This window comes from Xiphophorus couchianus, chromosome 7 (assembly GCF_001444195.1).
Source record: "Xiphophorus couchianus chromosome 7, X_couchianus-1.0, whole genome shotgun sequence".
Lineage (NCBI taxonomy): Eukaryota > Metazoa > Chordata > Actinopteri > Cyprinodontiformes > Poeciliidae > Xiphophorus > Xiphophorus couchianus.
This window is the reverse complement of record NC_040234.1, coordinates 9,400,430-9,420,260: the sequence shown is the minus strand read 5'-3', so window position 1 is coordinate 9,420,260 and position 19,831 is coordinate 9,400,430. Positions and strand designations below refer to the sequence as shown.

At 38.7% G+C, this 19,831-nt stretch overlaps 1 protein-coding gene across 3 annotated transcripts in view; it reads right to left on the bottom strand.

The window, feature by feature from the left end:
- fgf14 (fibroblast growth factor 14) overlaps positions 1-19,831 on the bottom strand; it is a 114,471-nt gene that overhangs the window by 42,322 nt on the left and 52,318 nt on the right. Inside the window, exons 1-2 of one of the 3 annotated variants that reach the window (XM_028023986.1) lie at positions 4,819-5,516; positions 4,299-4,685 (exon numbers count right to left, since the gene is read on the bottom strand). The exons of 1 other annotated variant lie outside the window; for it this stretch is intronic. In XM_028023986.1, the coding sequence (XP_027879787.1) occupies positions 4,299-4,491 (193 nt within the window). In that variant the 5' untranslated portion in view covers positions 4,492-4,685; positions 4,819-5,516. Of the gene's footprint in view, positions 1-4,298; positions 5,517-19,831 lie in introns of those variants that run through there. One more of the 3 variants, XM_028023985.1, reaches the window with a different exon arrangement.

Sequence of the window (19,831 nt, the reverse complement as noted above, 5' to 3'; positions counted from 1 at the left end):
TTCTCAAGATCAATACTCGGTGCCAAAAGAAATATAGGACACAGGGCTTCTTTTAAGTCACCCTTGCTCCATCATCTTGACACATCTCAGTGGGATTCTGAACCTCACTTTAGTCTATATTCATACTGCCGAAAGCCAGAAAGGTGCTCTGTTCTCGGCTCACCTGTCACTGTGAGGCTCGGTGTTTTCTTTGTTTTCACCTGGGAAACTCAGATTCGGCCTCAAACCACATGGGATCGGTAGTGCATGCAGCCATCGTGGTCCAGCAAAACAAAATTAAAAGGTCTATAAGGTCTCTCGGGGTCTGATATTAAATTAGACACACTAAGCAAGTCATTAGTCTTCTTAATCTGTGTGCTTTGGTGATAATGCAATAAAAAAAGAGGAAATATGGGGCAGGGAGTGAAAGTGTGGAGTGGGCTTTAAAAGGCAAAACCTCCCATGAGTGTGAATTCTCATGTGGGGATGAAATTAATGATGTATTTTCCCATTTGGCTTTTAATCATAAACAAGAATAAAATTAAAGCAACAGAAAGTGAGAATCAGCTCTGAGTGAAACTATAGAAAAGGGAACAAAAATACATTCTTTACAGCTTCTTCCTTAATTCTATGAATTTTAGAGAGCAGCCTTTTTTTTAACTTAATGGCTCAGTTTATCACAGACGTTTTAGTGTTCAGAGGCTACTGCATTTTATTGCTTCTTAACTCTTATGTTTTAAAATAATAATAATAATAAATCAGGGTGGAACACCAGAGAAGCTCAAAGTGTCACAATTCAGTTAGCAAATAATTAACAGTTCAAATGTATTACTAAACAATTAGGATTGAAGGTTAATACAGGAATAACTTTTTTTGTAAAAAGGTACATTTTTACCTAAGTGCGGTTAATGATTTCAAAACATTTTTAGGGCTTATTTCCCTTATAGAGGCCTCAAAGTGCTACAGTTTGACAAAATAACTATGTCAACATTAAATATGTTTGTTTTGCAGACAAACGTAATTCCTGCTCATTTTACTTTTGATCCAATTATTTATTGGTCACATGAAAAAGTATTTCATGGCCCTCTTCAGAACAAGTCTGTAGATGGCTACCATTAAATTACTTCAGACTTTAATAAAAGATTTGTATTTAATTATCTAATAGTGCTTTTATTAATTCTGGATATAGATATTTATAATAGGTATTTCTTTTGCCTAATGGCACGTGCAAATGAGGACTTATTGGTTTCATATGTTATTGCATTGTGGCACAGTCAAGTGACATTCACTTGAACTCATCCACTGACTTTGATGGTTAAGGCTGTGTTGCTTTCAATTCCCCAATTTCAATTTTATTTTATTGATGATACGTCTAATTAAACCTTTTGATTACGTATTAATTTACTAGTTGAATTGTGCCACTTTCGGACCCTGATACAGGAACATCTGCCCTACAGATTAGTTGGTCCATCGTACATATAGAGGGACTCGTATTAATTTATCGGCCAAACATAACACCGCCCTCCGTCCATATCTGTGACCTCTGCTACCTTCTGTACAGTGCTCCAAATATCAAATGATGCTCCACAGGCCAAGTCAAGAGCAACAGCCGCTTACCACATGCAGAAACACACAGACAGACACCATGGCACAGCAGCTTGAAGGATAACTGATTACAAACCTCCAGTTACAATGAACTCTGACCTGTGTCCAGATGTGTCCTCTGTGGTAATTTATATGGATTCTGTTCTATCAGAGTGCATTTAATCCATTTAATCAGTGGGGTCTAGCGAAGGAGACATTTCATCCTGATGTTCAGATGTGAAAGCAGGCAGCATGAGAGGGACTCACCGATCAAAATGGCTCTTCTTCTGTGGGAGAAGATGAAAGACTAAACGGTGCTTCTAAGCTTCCTTAAATTAGGCTGTAGCCTGGATGGTTCTGCTTTGAGTAGCTTGTAAATTAGCTGGAGTTTAGGTGGATTTGAAGCAACAGGTTTGATGCCTGATGATTTCTTTCTTTTTTAAAGAAGCCTGCAAAACTCCACAATCATGCCAAAGCAACCAAGAATCATCTCTGAATTATACTTGCTGTTGGCTCCATTTTCTGCGTTGAAATAATTATTGACAGTGCTCTTTAATAATCCCAGGCTGGCACGTTACAGCTAAAACATTCCTGACATTTTCATAATTGGAGAAATGGAACAAATTTCAGCCTGAGAGAGAGGCCGTTGGTCCCCGAATTGGAGAAAACGTGTCTGTCTGAAAGGCATGACCCTGATTCTGCTCAAGATACCGACCCTTCTTTACCGGCAGGGAAATTAGTTTTGTACAAGAATCTGTTGGTGTGCAGAGCCACAAGGCAATTTACCAAGTTTCTGTATGTATGTTCCATAAAATAAGACATTTTATAGATCTACAGCTGTGAGAGCTCGGAAAAACTAAGTCATTTAGTAGAATGCACATAAATCAGATGTATGGTTTATTTTTATCCAGCTGCTGACTTTTACAAAAAATGTTTGTGCTAACCTTTGGGACGCAAAACATAAAATTTTACCATATTGTTGTTTCTTTAGAGGTAGTAATGATTTACAAGTCGAATGCATGAACATGTTTATGTAAAGATGCACCGACCAGGCCTTTACTGGCCGATACGATTTCTTTTGAAGTTTGGTCTGCCAATTCCAGTTTTTAAATCCTTTATAAGGTTTATAGCACAAAAAAGGGAAGAAAATGTGTTTCCAGTTAACAGAGTAGTCTTGAATCCAGTAGAGAGTGAAAGTATTATAGAATGCATTCATGCATTAATGCTCTTATATGATTTTACTAAACTGCTTTAACATCCATGCATTTAATGAACAGGGATTTTTAGTAATAGCCATGCTGCTCAGAACTGCTCAAGGGAAAAACAGATCAATTTCAGTTGTTGCCCAATTGAAAGATGCATCTTTTTATGATGATTTGGAGTGTGGATCAAATCACATATTTATACTGACTGCGACAATATAAAATGAATAGATGTACAAATCATGCTTTTCCTGGCCAATCTAGATTTTCTTTCAGGTTTTCCTGCTGGTTTTGATTTTCACAAATTCACAATGTTTTATGCCGTATGAACTGTAACATACCGGTAAAAGTAGCAATTTCAAATGTTAGCCTACCTACTGTTAGCAAATAGGCTAATAGCAAATATTAGCCTATCTGGTTAAACTTCATTTTATATTCCTTAAAGAAACAAAAGTTCAATAAACTAAATGCTAATGGTTGTTGTGCTTAGAGACTTGAAAGAAAATTGATCACTTTTAATTTTGGTCCATTTTATGTTTTAATCAAGACAGGAGACAAATTAAAGAAAAAGAAATGTTGTGCATGCTCTGTGATATAGAAAGTTGGTGGAAAACATATCAAATTAGCATTTCAATGTGTTTGACTAATAGGAAGTAGAACAGCAACAAACAGCAGCAACAAAGTTTCCACTATTTAACCTGCTGATCACAGACCAGAATTGATATTTAGATATCTGGCCAATTTTTCCAAAGCTAAATCTGTATGGTCGTATTTACACACACTGCAAAAAGCTGATATGTAGAGATGCACCAGTCAGGTTTTTGCCAGCTCCTACATGTTGGCTCTGTTCATAGAGGCCTGGCTGGCGGATTCAATATTTTTAAGACTATATAGCACTTAAAAAAGATAAGGAAATTTGTTTTTAATGCAACAGGAAATTACAGAATCACAAGATTGTCTCCACCTGTGTAACAAGGAGACAATCCTGATAAGTTTAACTAATCAGGATTTTATAATTAATATTATTAGACTCAAGATCTGCAACAAAGTACATGGGCTCATGTTTAGAAAATGGTCAAACTTGTTAGTTTTGAATGAGAAAGAAATCCTTATTCATTCCTCTAATCACTGATCAGAGTGCAAAGAGGAAAAATTGGCTGACTGTGATTGACCCATTGGTGCAGCTCCATAAAAGTGGGAGCTCTTACTTTTATTCCAGTCTTAAGAGTCAAAGGAATAATCATAATTTTGGGAATTTGACCAGCCAACTCTTTTTTTCCCCCTAAGACTTATAGAAAATAAGAAAAAAAAAAAACGTGCTGCGTTTAGATGTAGTGGTTTTGAATTCAACATTTTAAAAAAACCGAGTTCTTAGTTTAGATGAATTTAACAAATACGGTTTTACAATATCTGACTTGTCAATGTTTTACTTTCCAGTCGCCGTTCTGAGGTAATAATTAAGGGACAACTAATTAGTGCATCTTTACTTATGCGTCAGCAACGAAATACTTCGGCACACTTAAGTTCCCAGACCTTGTCTCCGTAGCCTTCGCTTCCTGAGCCCGAAGATGCGCACTTTTGAGAAGATGTCGACCAGGTTCCCATTGCAGAGCCCCTTGTTCTTGTTGGGGCTCTTCCTCCGTCGGTTTGTGGAGGGTCGGTCCAAGTGCTGCTCCCGCGCTTGCCTCTTCTGTCTGATCAGCCCACTCGCGATAGCAGCGGCCATGGCTCGGAAATGTCACAGCTGCTCGGGTCCAGTCTGCACTCAGAGAACAGCCGCCTCTCGGAGCTCGCAACCCGGGTCACAGTCCCATACCGGCGGGGCTAGGTATTTCTGACTGCTGGTTTTCCTCTCCTTTGTCCAACCCCTACATGGTACTGGTGATACTAAACCAAATTCCCATTATCATTCGAAATATTCTGGAGCACGATGGGGGGGAAAAAAATAAAAATAAAAATGCACATCTTCATAAGTAATCCCACTCATCAGTGACAATGCTCTTGATAAGAAGCCCAACTCATGCGCACGGAGACCTCGGGAGAATATTCATACCTGTAACCAGCGTCTGGTTTCAATCAGTCAATTGTCCTTAGAAATGTTTAACGGCGGGTGCGCTGCGTCCTAGCTGGGTGAAAAAGAAAAAAAAATATCCCACTCTTCTCCCTTTTTTAAGCTTCTGCTTTATCCTTCCTCCTTTTCTTCTGCCATGGGAAAAGCGGCACTGCTCGGCCAGCAGCAGCGGGGACGCCCGTGCATGTGCGCCGCCGGGCAACTCAACAAACACAGGCGCCTCCTACGGAGAGCTGAGGAGCCGAGGCGAGACGCGAAGTTTGCAAGAAGGTATCCGCGACAGCTTCCACTCCCCGAAGAGACGTGCACACTAAAATCACACACCCCCACACACACACACGGAGAGAGGAATGCGCAACAGTAAAGAAGCTTCGCAATTATTTGACAATCCTTCCGGTTAATGTTGCGTAAAACGCAATCCGGTAACACAACCAACAGCAGTCAGTTAGACCGAACAGGAGGGGCGAGAGTTGATCCGAGTACCGTGCAACATGACGTCTGCGTAGTATGTAGATATAGAAATGTAAACTCCCTGACGATCGGCGCATTATATGACCCGTGACATATAATGAGAGAGAGATGAGTGTGCGTCGATAGGCGCGTAATGGGAACGGAAGGGAGAGGTTGGGGGGGGGGATGCTACTGACAAAACAACGCGATTTATTTTCCCACGCTCAATGGGAGAAGAAGAAAAAAACAAAAGAAGATAGGAAGTGATAATCAGTGGTATTAGCCTGTACGCCTCAGATCAACAGCAATTCCCCCCTCATCAACAAGTCCTAACCACAGGCTGAGGGTGACGGATGCCCCCGCCCCGACATTCCCTCCTCTTCTCGACCACCAAGCCCCTGCTTGAGGGAGCCGATTTTACAGAGAGGAGGGGACTTGCATATTCTCTCTCCTCTTCGCTGCAACATCAGAGCTCACATTGTTTTACTAATGCATTCGCCTTAATTACTATTGTTATCATCTTTACTTCTTTTGTATTTTTATGATTGACTATGAACAAATGTAGAGTGACAAAACTTTGTTTTTACAAAAGCAGAACTACAGGATGCCGTCCAGAGTGTATGGGCTCCGCTGATTGCGCGTGGCTTCAGCACCACGGACAGCGCCTGTCGTTTCAGGTCCACGCTGAGATGGAGGGAGACGTTTTCTCCAGACAATCCTCCACTTAAAAAAAAAAAAGGGGGGTCGGCTGCAGCCCGTACGAAAGCTGCAAAGCATTAGGCAACCTTCTCGTACCTCAGTGTGCATTCTGATTCGCAATAATAATAATAAGAAGAAGAATTATAATAACAAAAGAAAATACATGGGGGGGGGGGCAACAATAAAAAAACGTTTAAAGGGAATAAAATTTAAGCCTCACTCTCCGGCAAAAAGAAATTAAAACTCAAGAGAGCCATCTGCTGTTTGTGGCTGTAATTAAACATGCGGGCTCAAGGGGGACTGTGGTGATGCGCTGCATCCCGCAAATGTGTGCGTTTACTCTCAGCACGTCATGCTCACCTGTTGATAACCAGCTGTACTGAGAATCAAATAAATAATAATAATAATAATAAAAGAAAAATGCACCAAAAGTCCAATCACACACATAAGCAAGTGACTGGGAACAGTCTTGTAGGCGGTTTCCAGCTGCATACATTACGTTTATTATTTCATTTATAAACATATGGTGCTATAGACATTTTAGTACAGTCACTCGCTGTTTAAATCTTAAACAGAGGTTGCATTTCGGCTCTACTGATTTTTTTTTTTTTTTTTTTTTTTTTGGGGGGGGGGGGGGGGGACAAACAGTGGAGGCTACAGAAGTTTATGACCCGTAGCTTCCTGTTCCGCTCTGCGAGGGATGCAGTAAACGCTCCAGCCAGCAGCGGACACTGTCAGCTCAACAATGGTCTCACAGCAGCATTTAGATTAGCACTGACACTGTGACAGATCAGGCGCTGATGAGCCAGCTGGTTTCTCCCATTCATGTAATATAATTCTCTACTCTGGAGCTGTTGCAACGTGAGACTCAATAAATGCATAGAGAAACTGGACAGTAGTTGTACTAAATTATTAAATTGTACCATCCATTATGACAGAGTTTGAGCCATGTTTGTAAAGAATTAGCAAAACAATGTATGTTTCTTGATGTGCAAAGCTGGTAGAGAAATAACCCAAATGCTATAATAAAGAAGGAAAAAAACATTATATACTCTTTGTTCTTCTTCACAACAATGTGGTTCTTGGTGTTTGTCTATAATATAAAATTAAAATAAAAAAACACTACTTCAGGGATATGAATATTTTTGCAAGATACTGTATAAAGTCAGTTCAACAGGAATTGCATTTCAAGATGGTTTGCGAGACACACGGGTCTAATTCATAGGCAAATCAAATTTGGTTCATATTCAGTTTACACCAGTTTGTTGGTTAGTCAGATTTAAAAGTCAAATGAAATACAGCTGATATACAAATTACTTTATATTACAGTTAAGTTTAGCATATCATATATCCGCTTTTTAAAAGTTGCATGAGGAAACTTCTTGTAAGGACTGTTAGAATTTGCAGAAAAAAAAAACTCCTCACATTTCCTAATTTATAATTACCTTGAAAACGTGTTAAACAACAAATCATGCTGGTATTTTTGCTTTAGAACATTAATTGTCCAAGCAAAGTCATTTCTACATATGCACAAACAAATATTAAGAACCTTGAAAATGTGGTCCTCATGAATATTTATGCACCTGCTAAGAAATACAAACAACAAGAACGAAAGCATTTATTAGTTTGGATAAACTTTCCTACTAAATTCGGAAAAACATGTACATCCCAAAATGTCCTCCTTAAGCCAATCACAGCTTATTGATTGCAGGTGTTTAAAACATGTTTTGAACACAAAGCCGGTGACAAAAGCTAAAAGATGTGAACGTACCTACATTTTTTCTCCTCTTGTATGTGAATGTATGCGATTCCATGGCAATCCCATTCCATTTCTAAGTCGAGCTCTTGCCATAGGAAGCTTAAATGCCCCATTTATACTCCCCTCTTTTAAAAGATCGAATACGGTTAGTTTGACCAGACAGCCTGCCCCGAGCTGTTCACATCCATTTGTTCACAAATGCCTTAAACACTTCATTCATTCCCTAAGTTATCGCAAGAAGAAAGACATTAAGACGAACACGTTTCGACACTTTGTCTAAGTTCACAATCTTGCATTTCCTCAAATGAGATCTGACGAAACGTTGCCACAGGCTCGAATTTGCAAGACGTGAACGGCACCGCAAGGAAAGAACGCGGTGTTTATGTTTTGGTTTTGCAGAGATAATCAGCAAACACTGCATGAATCATACCTCACCTGAATGGAAAACATTGCAATCTCATTTGCGCTCATTTAGCAGAAAACAGAAACCAGCGATGAACGCAGTCGCAGCCTCATCGGGTCAGGACATTTAAATCCAATCTCCACTAAGGGAAATTAAATTATCTTTGTTAGATGTCCTGCTGCTGGGGCCGAGCAAATGTCACACCGCAGAAACTAGGGGTAAACAACCCATTTGATTACTGCTGCTACCTTCCTTCAGAGCCATGTTTGTTATTTTATTGTTTGTTTCTTTTTTTTATACCCTCCAGGGGGTCTTTTGTGGGCATTAGTGTCCCTTATATGAAAGTAGGCTGACAGGAAAGGGGGAAGGAGAGGAGGGAAGACATGCGGCAAATATCGCCGGGTCCGGGAATCGAACAGCGTCGAGGACTCAAGGCCTCCAAACATGGGTCGCGTTATCCCCTACACCACCACGGCGTTTTTTTATTTTTATTGCCTATCCTGATGAGGAACAACAGGCTGGGGCACTCAGCACTTCCTTAGCCTAGTAAAATGAAAGGCGATTAATAGACCTTTGCATTATCAAAGACTCAAAATTAATTTAATTGCAGACGCACGATACATTTGTTATCTTTACGATGCACAGTTTTCCTTTCTTGTCTTTTTGTCGTCTTTATGCACATTTGTTTTTTTAATAAATAGATTGTCATGAATCCATTTTCAGAAGACATAAAAGCCTAAAGAGCCCCTTATAGACTCAAAGTGCCCTTCAGTGCTTGTGTATTCGTCTCATTTGTTTTAATGAGTGTAATAGTCCAAGCTAACCAGACAGCACATATAAATGGCTGCCTATAAGGGAATGAATATAAAGGATCAGGGAGACTGCAATCCAGAGAAGGTCAGAAAAGTTCACAGGTTTACAATTTTAGCGCCAACCATAGCATAAAGCTGCTAGTGAAGCATTAAGCATGACTTTTACTTTTAAAGGTAGATATTTACATATATTTCCCTTGTTGCTTTCAACAATCACAGCATGCACGACCCAATGTATTAATGAACTTGGCTGCTCCTTAAAGACTTGTCATACAGAATGCTGATTTAAAAACTTCAAATTGTAATCACACTGCTTAAGAATGAACCCATTTAAAAAATTTACTCCAGTGTTTCTTACTATCAAAATGAAAGAATTTGATATGAAGTTATCAGTTCGATTTGGATTAAAATAAGTCTTAAAGGGGCAGTATTATGTATTTTCCAGTCACATAATGTCACTGTTTATAGCACAATCAAGTAACTCTGTTACCTTCAGTTGTTGTAAAAATGCTGTACATATCAAATATGATTTAAAAGAAATTGGACTTTGCAATTTTGCACCTTGAAATCGGGGCTTTGTGTCCTTAAAAACTCCTGCTCTTTCTGAAACTTTGCCTTCACGAAGTCAACAGCACTCCTCTATTTACCCTTTAACAAAATTATACCCCCATATTTCATTGAGAAGTAGCTTGTATAATTAACTCTGCAGAAAAACTCCACCTGGTGTTTGCCAATTGCTGCTGGCTAGTCTTTAGGAGTTGAGTGGGGGAGTCACAGAGGAGGGGAGCTCTGCAATGCGGACGCTCAGAAGCTTGGAAACAGCAGCTCTGAGGAGGAGCATCACCCTCGAAGGCGGAGCTCGGCACATCCAAGCGTTTTGCACAGTTGAATGGTTGCCATGGGAGATTAAAGGATTTCTCAAACATGCATGAAAGAATCAAAGCAACACTCCAAATATGCTTTTGATGAGGGAATAACATAATAGCATGATGCAAATCTAAAAAAGTGAACTTTACATAGTACTGCCCCTTTAGAAGAACCAACAAATGTATCAAGGAATGATGTTTAGTCTTTATGCAATTAACGGTTAGTACTATGGGGACAAAGTCCCCACCACCACTCCTGCTTTCCAGACTGACTTTTATAGGTTTTATAGCTGCTGCAATATTGTTTTTTATTTTCTCTGCATGGCCAGACTTTGTAACATACCATCTCTATTTTTCAGGTGACGGCAAGATTTTATTTCCTTTCTTCTTTTTTTTGCTTGCTTGTAAGTTTTCAAACTACAACCCAAACAAGTGCAATCACTTTCCTTGCATTAGCTTCAGGAGTGATAAACAAGAGCAGGACGCCGTATGAATATCTTAGCAGTTCAGAAAACACTCCCAAATTATGTCAGCAACAACTAAATTTTCATGGTTGCTCGCATGTCTTTTAAAGAGCATTTTATCATGTATTGTAGAGGCATAAATACATTCTGAAGTATGCGGCAGATCAACAACAAGTTGTCCCGAGTACATTGCAAGAGAGCAGCTAGTTTAAAAGATGTCTCTGTTGTCAGTGCAACAGAGCATTGCCCTTCCTTAGGCTGAAAGATTAGAGCGGCGCTGAGGTGTGGAGCTCTCCCACAGAGACTTTAATGAAACACAGTGGTGTCAAACTGTTAGCTCTACTTATACCCTACACCCAAACTGCAAAACAAAACTGCACTCAACTCTGCTCCTGCTTAAGCAAGTGTAAATGAAAACAATCCTAAAAGCTGTAAATTAAACTAGTCTTTTGGCAACTATAAGTGTGGTGTAAAAAGGTGGTAAAAAAAACAACAACAACGTAGCTTATATGTACTTTTAAGTGTCTACGACTTGAGAAAAACTGCTCCAAGCAAACAGAAAAGGAAGAAATGGGATCCAGAGGTGGTGGCTAAAACAAGGCCCTGAATGGATAATAAATAAATAAAAGCATAAGGGAAAAGACTGTCTCAACATCCTGGTCACACACATCCTCTGTGATCCCCACTCTCCCCCTTTCACACACCCTTCTCTGGCTTTTGATCCTATTTTAAGTTTGCAGCAGTGATGGAATGTGCCTTGTCAGCAGCACTGCAGAGTGAGGTTCCTTGGAGAATCCCTGAATACTGTGGGAGAATATCAATTAGTCCAAGCCCCTTTGGCAAGGCCTCCCTCTGAAGCTGAAAGCTGACACAAAGTGTGTGTGTATGTATTTTGTTCGACTCTCAGCATGTTAATGTCTCAATGGAAGTGCAGGTATGCAAAAACAAGGTACATCCTGACTCCAGCATAAAGTCTATAGGTGTTAAGATGAATAATTCACAGACGCAGGTGATGGAGATACATTTAAGTTCTGGAAGAATTATAAAAGAATCCTAATGAGAGGGAATTTGGCTCATGTGTGGTTTGGTTACAGCTATGAAACCCAAAACCCATAGAAAATCAATTCAGTAAATGCATTACTTGAAGAATTATAAACTCAGGACAGTGAAGTTGGTTTTATTACTGTAAAGACCAAAGCTGTGTGACCAATTCTCCAGAGTGGTCAGAGTTTGTTCTGTGTAAGTCAGCTTCAGGTCACGCAGCGTTGCACAGACACCGCCTGAAGGGAGCACAGGTTTAAGAATAACCAAAGGCTAACAAGAGGCCAGAGGATAGATCTGAGAGAATAGCTGACTGCACTTGTTACATATCTAGTTGAACTAAAACATTGTCACCACAGGAAACTGGAATTACTGATCATTGTGGACAGCTTGACCATTTAGTTTAACCACATGAAACAAGAACTCTCCATGGACATACATATAACCTTTTTTCTCTCTCTCTCTCACTGCATATCAAATCAGATTTAATGTTTCCAGTTTAGGTCCTTTTCTCGTGATACAAAGTTGACATTTCAATAAATTGATTTTCCTTTTTTTCCCAGTTTGGAAAATTTGAACATAGATCTATCTTCTGGAGTTTGAAATGAAATGGTGCATCTCTCGGCTACTTTATGCTGAACTGATCTTCCTGTGGATAATCTGCCTGTTTGGTACAGGTGCGTTTTTATGAGCAAAAGAACCTCAGTAAAACACATATTTGTTGATTTTGCACAACTGTTCTACTTGGATTAACAAGAGTTCCTACTTTAATTACCCGGTAAAAGAATCTTTAGTGCCAAAAAGAATGCATGTCTACAAACGACAAGAACACACTTTAAAGCAAGACAAAGCATCTCCTATTATTAATGACTCAAAACAACTCCTGCATGAAAGGCTTTCCTCCTGCCAAGCAGTTAAAGCTTTTTTTTTTTTTTTTAACAGCTCTTGTTTAAATGCTTCCTTCCCAGAGGTCTATTAAGGTGTCTTCATATGATATGCACCATATATCAGCAGTAAGGAACAGTGGTAAGTGGACCTGATTAAGAACACCAATGAAGTTCTCCCAAAGAGACAATGAAAGACTAATGGCATCTGTAATGATTTAAAATTATAGTAGTAATCATCATTATCCAGGGCCGAACTGTGACCCCTTTTTTTTTCTCCCCCCACTATGAAAGGAAAGGATGACATACACAGATGATACCCTGTCACTGCAGAAGAAATGTGCATGTGCACCAGTGATGGTGAGATAATGGGAGTGACAAGGAGACGCAGAGAGCAGTGATTATTCTGGAGAGATGAGGTTAGCACTCTGGTATGATAGCAGTGATTAACCAGCAGACATTACAACACCCATTAACGCTGCCATGGATCAAATGTCGCCATGGCACCGAATACATCAAATACTTCAGACATGAAGAGGCTTACTGACTGATATCAGAGGAAGTCTTGCATACAGGCTATCCATGATGACAGCCCACATACACAATTGCGCGAATGTTTACAACTTTACATACAAGACTGATTTTGTTCTCCATTTCTCCACCTCTTTTTACATTTTACAATATGTATATTTTAAACACCCATCCTCTTCCTACAACCGCCGATTCATGTCGCGTCACAGTTTGGGGCTGGTACCCATCTCCAGTGATCATCAAGGAAGATGTCAAAAAGCAAGACACACAACCACGCACACTTATGAAATAAATTGAGAGAGAGCATTTAACCTAACTGTCGTGTTTTTGGACAGTCGGGGGAACCCAGAGTACCTGGAGAAAACCCACACACAAACTGGGAGAACTTGAAAATTAGGATTTAAACCCAGATGTTCTTGTCGAAAGGACACAATGCTAAACACAGCACTACTGTGCCACCCAAATGTATAACAGTTCTTGACTAAACATTTTCTGAAGAAATTTAAACAGGGCCTGCTAAGGTTTCCCCTTCAGTTGGAACCCAGCGTTCTGATGCTAAAAATTAGCATCAATGCCAAAATACGCAACAATGTACTCAATAGCATGTGGAGAGTCACAAGCATGTTGAGTAACATGGACTTACTCCATTCAGTATGTTAAAATGAGTGGATAAGCCAAAATGTTGATCTTAGCCTAAATGCTGCCAGTGGCATGTTTTTTTTTTTTTTTTTGTCATTGGTGTTAAATATATTATAAAACAGACATTCAACATAAAAGTAAAATCAGGCCACCACAAGAAAATGGCTAAAACCAGACCCACCCACCATCGATGATTGGATTGAAATTGTTTATCAGATTTATGTTATGGAAAAGATTTCTTTCTCCCTCCAAGTTGAAAAAGGAAAGTTTTATAAGATCTGGACCAATTGGACTGAGTATGTAAAACCAATTAGATCTGACTTCATTTGATTGTTCTTGTGAATTATGTGCCCTGCCCTTGTATGTTATTGTGTTTTTTTTTATTGCTCGAGATGGTGCATTCCCCGTTATTGTTCAATTCTGTTCATTTTTGTTATTGTTCACAACGAAAATTAGTAATAGTCTGTAAAAGAAAATACCAGAAAGGCAGTATGGACAAAATCACTTGGATTCTCAGGTTGTATACTTATGTACGATCTTAAATGGGTAAAGCTGTAATTAACGAATGTGATGGAAATCTCTCTTTCTAAATAAAAGAATAATTATAAAAAAAAAAAAAAGTAAAATCAGATTTTTACTTCGTGGCAGTTCTTTACCAGAGAAAAACGCTCACCTCTTAACACCAAATTAATTATTGTTTATAAAACATAAGCTCTTTTGAAATACTGCTTATCTGCTTAGACACAAGACATTTAGGCTGGGTTCACACTGCAGCCGAAAGTGACCCAATTCCAATTTCTTTTTTGTCAAACCGGATTTTTTTTTTTTTTTTTTTTTTTTTTGCCGTGGTTGTTCACACTTCCACATAAATGCGACCTGTATGTGTTCTGCAGTGTGAACGGGCAAACGACCTGAAAGTGTCCCGTATGCGCAGTAAAAGGCTGCAGTGTGAACGCAGACCTGCAGTTGGTAAATTCTGCAAAGAAAAGATCAGACGTTTACGTCGTGGCACTTGGTTACCAGAAGACGTGCTCATCTCTTGCTGTTAATCTTAGCAACAGATTAACAGCAAATATTGTTACTATTAAAAAAAAACAACATAAGATTTCTTCTGCTCTTCTAAATACTACTAAAGAATTGTACAGTTGGTGAATTTGGCAGAAAAGTGAAAATGTGTTGGGGTTTTTTTGTCATTGGTAATAAATATATTATAAAACAGACATTCAACACAAAAGTAAAAATATGATTTATACTTTGTGGTGGTTCATTACCAGAAAAAAACGCTCATCTCTTAACACAATTGTTGTTTATAAAACATAAGCTCTTTTGAAATACTGTTTATCTACCAAGACAAGAAATTTACAGTTAATAAATAATGCGCTCATCTCTTAAAAATTTATTAGTTTCTTTGGTTATTGTTTTTTGTTGTTCTTGTTGTTGTCATTGAAACTATTTAGTTTTTATCGATATTTGATTAACATAATAACTTTTAATTTTGTATTTGGTTTATTGTAATAATTTATTGCTATATGATATGTAATTATGGCAGTTGCATTCATTTTTTAATATCTTTGTACAATCAATTTTTTTGTAGCATGAATAAAATAAATTTTGTAAAACTATTCTTAAAAGGTATCGATATTGTTACGACGGACTGATGATACATTTGTGTGTCAAATTGTATATTGAGGCTTTTGGAGAATGTCTTTGGCTACACATTTGAATCCAGTATAGAGTTGAAGAGACAAAATAAATATGCATGCCACACTTTTCAGGTTTTTTGGGGTCTATCTGAAAGCTAGCTATCACTAAAGGTTGGGGTGGCAACATAGTAACATGTAAAAATGTCCAAAAGTCCATATAGATTGATGTATTGACAAGTAAAACATGCTGTGCATTTACTTTTTTTTTTTTAATCACCTGTACGTTTACTGTTTGATCAAAGAAGACTTCATATTTTACTACAAATTATATTCTGTGTTCTCACTTTTATTCTGGCTGTCAGTCATTTTAACAACTTTGTTTCAAAACTCCATTTCACATCTGTAGATGTGTAATAATAATAATAAAAAAGTCTCTAAAAAAATCATTTCCCAACACACCAAAACATCCCCAATATTTTCATTACTGACTGAGTTTGCAGTGCTCAAACTCAAAGGGCACTAAAGATGTATTATTCGGTGCGTTTTGCTGCTTTGCTACAGGCTTGAAAACATGTAGTTCTTTATCTTGACTGATTTGCATACAATGTGCAGGAGAAAACATATTCTGGGCCAGTTGATGCCGACTTAAATGTCACGAGTTGAATTCCTAAAGTGTCTTACTAGTTTTTAGCCACTAGAGAGCAGTACAGAGCTCAGCAGGAGATTGCTGCATGATCCGATTGTAGATCAAGGAGAACTGAAAGAATATATGACTCAGCTCTAAAAACTATGTTGTTTTATTTTTCTTTTAAACCAAAAAAAGAAGAAGCTTAGTGAGTGTTTCTTTCAAACAAAATAGAAAACACTTGCACATTACCTGGGAACCTTATCACCTTAACTTCAAATGCAGCATTTAATGTGAAAAGAGTCCGGTGGCTTTCTTTAAAGCTGAACCATTAAGTCCAGATTTTAAACTTTTACTAGGTGTGCACAAGCATCTTTCTCTACACTAAACTGAACTGATCTTTTAGAATAAAATACCTGAATTAAAAGATGCCCTCAAGTGGCCAAAGTGAGCTACACTGCAAATGCTCCCGTTGAACATGGAAGTGTCACACTGATGACCCTCTTTAATCTTTAAGGTCTGCTGCCTTTGACTCCTAAAAAGCAACCCTTTAAAAACTGAGGGAAAAGTTGTAGTCTAACAGGAAGCACAACCGTGTTTGCGCCATAATATATTCAAAACTCGACATGTTACATAACATATGTTTTCCATCAAACCTTTTTAAAACTTTACAGAACAGTTGCGTTTATGATGAAATTCAGATAAACATAGACGTACATATAGTTCTAGAAATTATGGGCTCCTCTGTGGTGGTGTCTGATTTGAAATTTCAATAAATGTTCTGGGTTAGGTTTGTGTGCATTGTGTCTGAATACTTTAGCAAAGCACATAAAGTTATCACCCATTGAAAACGTGTCACCTCTACATGTAAAAATAGCAATAATAATAATAATAATTTATGCCAAATACAGACAGGAGACAAGACCGATAAGAGCAGAACAAATACAAGTATGAAAAAAATGAAGAAAAATATTAAAGATCCGTTAGTTTTTATTTCTGTATCTCAGACAAAACGTTCATAGTTGGCTGTAAGACGTATTGTCAAGAAAATCCGAGCTCATCCCACTTCCCCATGCTGGAGATTTTAGTTTAACAGTAATAATAAATAAAGTTATCTTTAAAATGAATCACTCAAGTGACATTAAGGCCCAGCAGTAGACTTAGGTGTCAATAAAATAAATCTGGTTGTGTGTGTTGTTTTTGTCTCATGCAAACTTTGCTTTAATTCTACTTTTCTCTATCTAATCATAAGAAATCATAGTCAGTCAGAGAGAGTCATTAAACAGGAAAAGCAGGTTTCCTGGAAAAAGAGGAAGTTTCCAGCCTGCAGATTTATAAAAATAGCTGAGACTATTCCTTATTTTAAAGCATGAAAGTTTTAAAGAATGAAATCTAAACATTATTAGTAATTGGATAAGATTCAAAGTAAAATACTTATATTAATACAGGTTTACTTGTAATAATACTTACAGTTACATTTGTGAGAACACTTACAAGAAAAACAAGTAACTGTAACTTTGGTATCAAATAATTAGAATCATGGATTATTCTTGGTTTCTTTTCAGAAAAACATCTGTAATAACTCACATTAAGATTATAATAAGTATAATTAATAAGTTATGGTTATAAAATCATAAATGAATGCTAAATCAGAGAAGCTAAAGAAAATAAATGTAATATAAATGTGATTTTGACATTGAACTTGAAATGGTGTAAAAAGGTGTAACTGCAATTAAACATCACTGATATGTTGGCGGTAGATGGTAGGTGAAAGGTGAAACGTTTCAGAGAAAATGTCGTGCAGGCAAGGGACACAGGAGGTTGAGCAACCCTGAGACATTAGCACAGACATCAGGACATAATGTCGGGACACAGGAGGTTGAGCAACCCTGAGACATTAGCACAGACATTAGGACATAATGTCTGTAAGACAGTGATGGATATGAGATCATCTGTCTGAGCAGTCAGCCAATGAAACCCTATAAAAGGTGGGTGCAAAAGAGGAACCTTCAGTTGGATCCTCCGGGCAGCTTCGAGCCAAGATCGAGATGGACAAAGAACTCTGCAGCTGAAGAAGAGCCGGGGCCACGGAGCCGAAGACTGTCCTGCTCATGGAGACCAACCCGTCAGGCCCACAACCTGTGGCTTCGAATCGCACTTCTCTCATCGGCTGGGTTCAGACCCCAAAGACAAAGATGAAGACAAAGGCAAAGACAAGGAAGAAGAACTGGTGCCTTCCTTCCTGCCAGCACCAAGTCCTGTGTGACCTCAGCATCCATGTGGAGAAGAAGCTCATCAGACCTACAGAGATCCCTGCCTTCGCCGATCAACATCTTCCTCCTGCTGCAGCACCTTCTTCATCATCAAGCCAGGTCTGGGGTTCGAAACACCAAACTCCGTCCGTCTCTCTCAAAGGTTCCCTTTTTTAGTTCTCAGTGTCAGCAGTAGGGAAAGATAGACTAGATGATTGATTTTACTTATTTGATTATTTCTGCTACTGAATTAAGCTGTACTGATCCTTGCAAAAATGCCTTACTAATAAAATATTTAGCATAAAGAAAACCTAAAAGATGTTGTGGACATTCAGTTAATGAGTCACCTTAAAGTTCTTTGATGGTTGTAAAATAGCTGTGATGTTTGATTCTGGAGAGGAAGAGGTGGAAAATGTTTTTAGGTTGCTGGTAGCCCAAATGTAAAACATCATCCTTGGGACTCGCCCGAGTCACTAAAACCTACCTGGTTCAATAACAAATGCAAGTTGTAAAATAGAGAACGAGCGACCGTTAACAGGTGTGCTCTGTGAAACTAGTTGGCTGTAGGCAGCTCAGTCTGGCTAATTCACAGGGGGAAGCAGGGTGGGACACCTGGATGTAGGCCGTTAAAAATCAGGTGAATCGTTTCTCGAAACCAGCTTAAACAGAGTTTGCTTCAGTTCTGGACAGGGTAAATCCCAGCAGATTTAGAAAACTCAATTAACCCGTTAGAAGGAGAGCTGGTAGCACATCTCCCCTCTCAGAAGAGGAAGTACGAGAGTGAGAGAGTAGAGACAGAAAGGAGGGGGGGGGGTGTGCGCAACAACAGTATAGACATAGACAAGTCGACTTTTAGAACGAATATTTTACCATTTTCTGCTATATATCACTATATATATATCACTGTCTAAACAGAAACAAAGGATTTTTCATGAGCCAATAAAAGTAAAATGAACATGTCTAAAATCATGGTAAGGTGACCCAATACAAAAAGTAAAGTCCTCAGGAGAATTAGAAAGAGCAAGAGACGGAGCAACAGCAGAATCATCAACATAATTTTAGCTACATTCCAAACGAGCCAGAGTGTCATACTTCATATGCAAATCAAGATTATTAGGATAGCAATCTTTAATGTGCAGAAATGGAGGGATAATTGCCTTTAGGCTGTTTGTGCTCAGTGTAAAAGTAAAATGTAAGAATATATATAGGAGGAAAACAAAGTGTTTGTCTAAATGTCGGTGGTTCCGGTCTAATGAGAAATGACACGTTTGTAATTACAGTGGACTATAATTAACTGGTGTGTAAGCGAGAGGCCAACTTTAATGACTGGGCACGGAATCAGGGAGGAGCATTTTAAATCACGTAACAATGTAAATAAGACGTTACTTCTTAACAGGAAGGAAATAAGTTAAAGTATTCTTATTTTCCTTCTAGTAGACATGATCTGCTGGGACGCTGCTTGACGCGAGGCCTGTGCCGTGGCCACCGAATGTTGGCTCCCATCGTCGTGTGCAGCTGAAGCTCACGCGCCTCCATCGCGCCTACTTACAGAGGAGGTGGAGGAGGACACAGAGGAGGGACATGTTTTTATCCGGAGCTTCAGGGCATTGATGATTGAGATTTTGGCAGGGAGCAGAGCTGCAGATGATGCTGATTGTGTCTTTTGCAGATTGACAATTCTCTGACCTCCTGTTGCTGCTGCTGCCACACATTATGTGAGCATGCCAGCCTGCGAAAATGTTCATAAAATAAGTAGCATATATTGCCTCGAAGAGAACAACGTAATGACAAAATCTGAAAACTTGGCCTCAAAACAACTTTGATTTTACTAAAAGATTGGACACGGCCTTCATGTTGTTGGTGCCTGAAGGTAACAAGGTGCAAAAAGGTTCCTCCGACAGTATTCACTAGAAAACTTCCGAGTCCT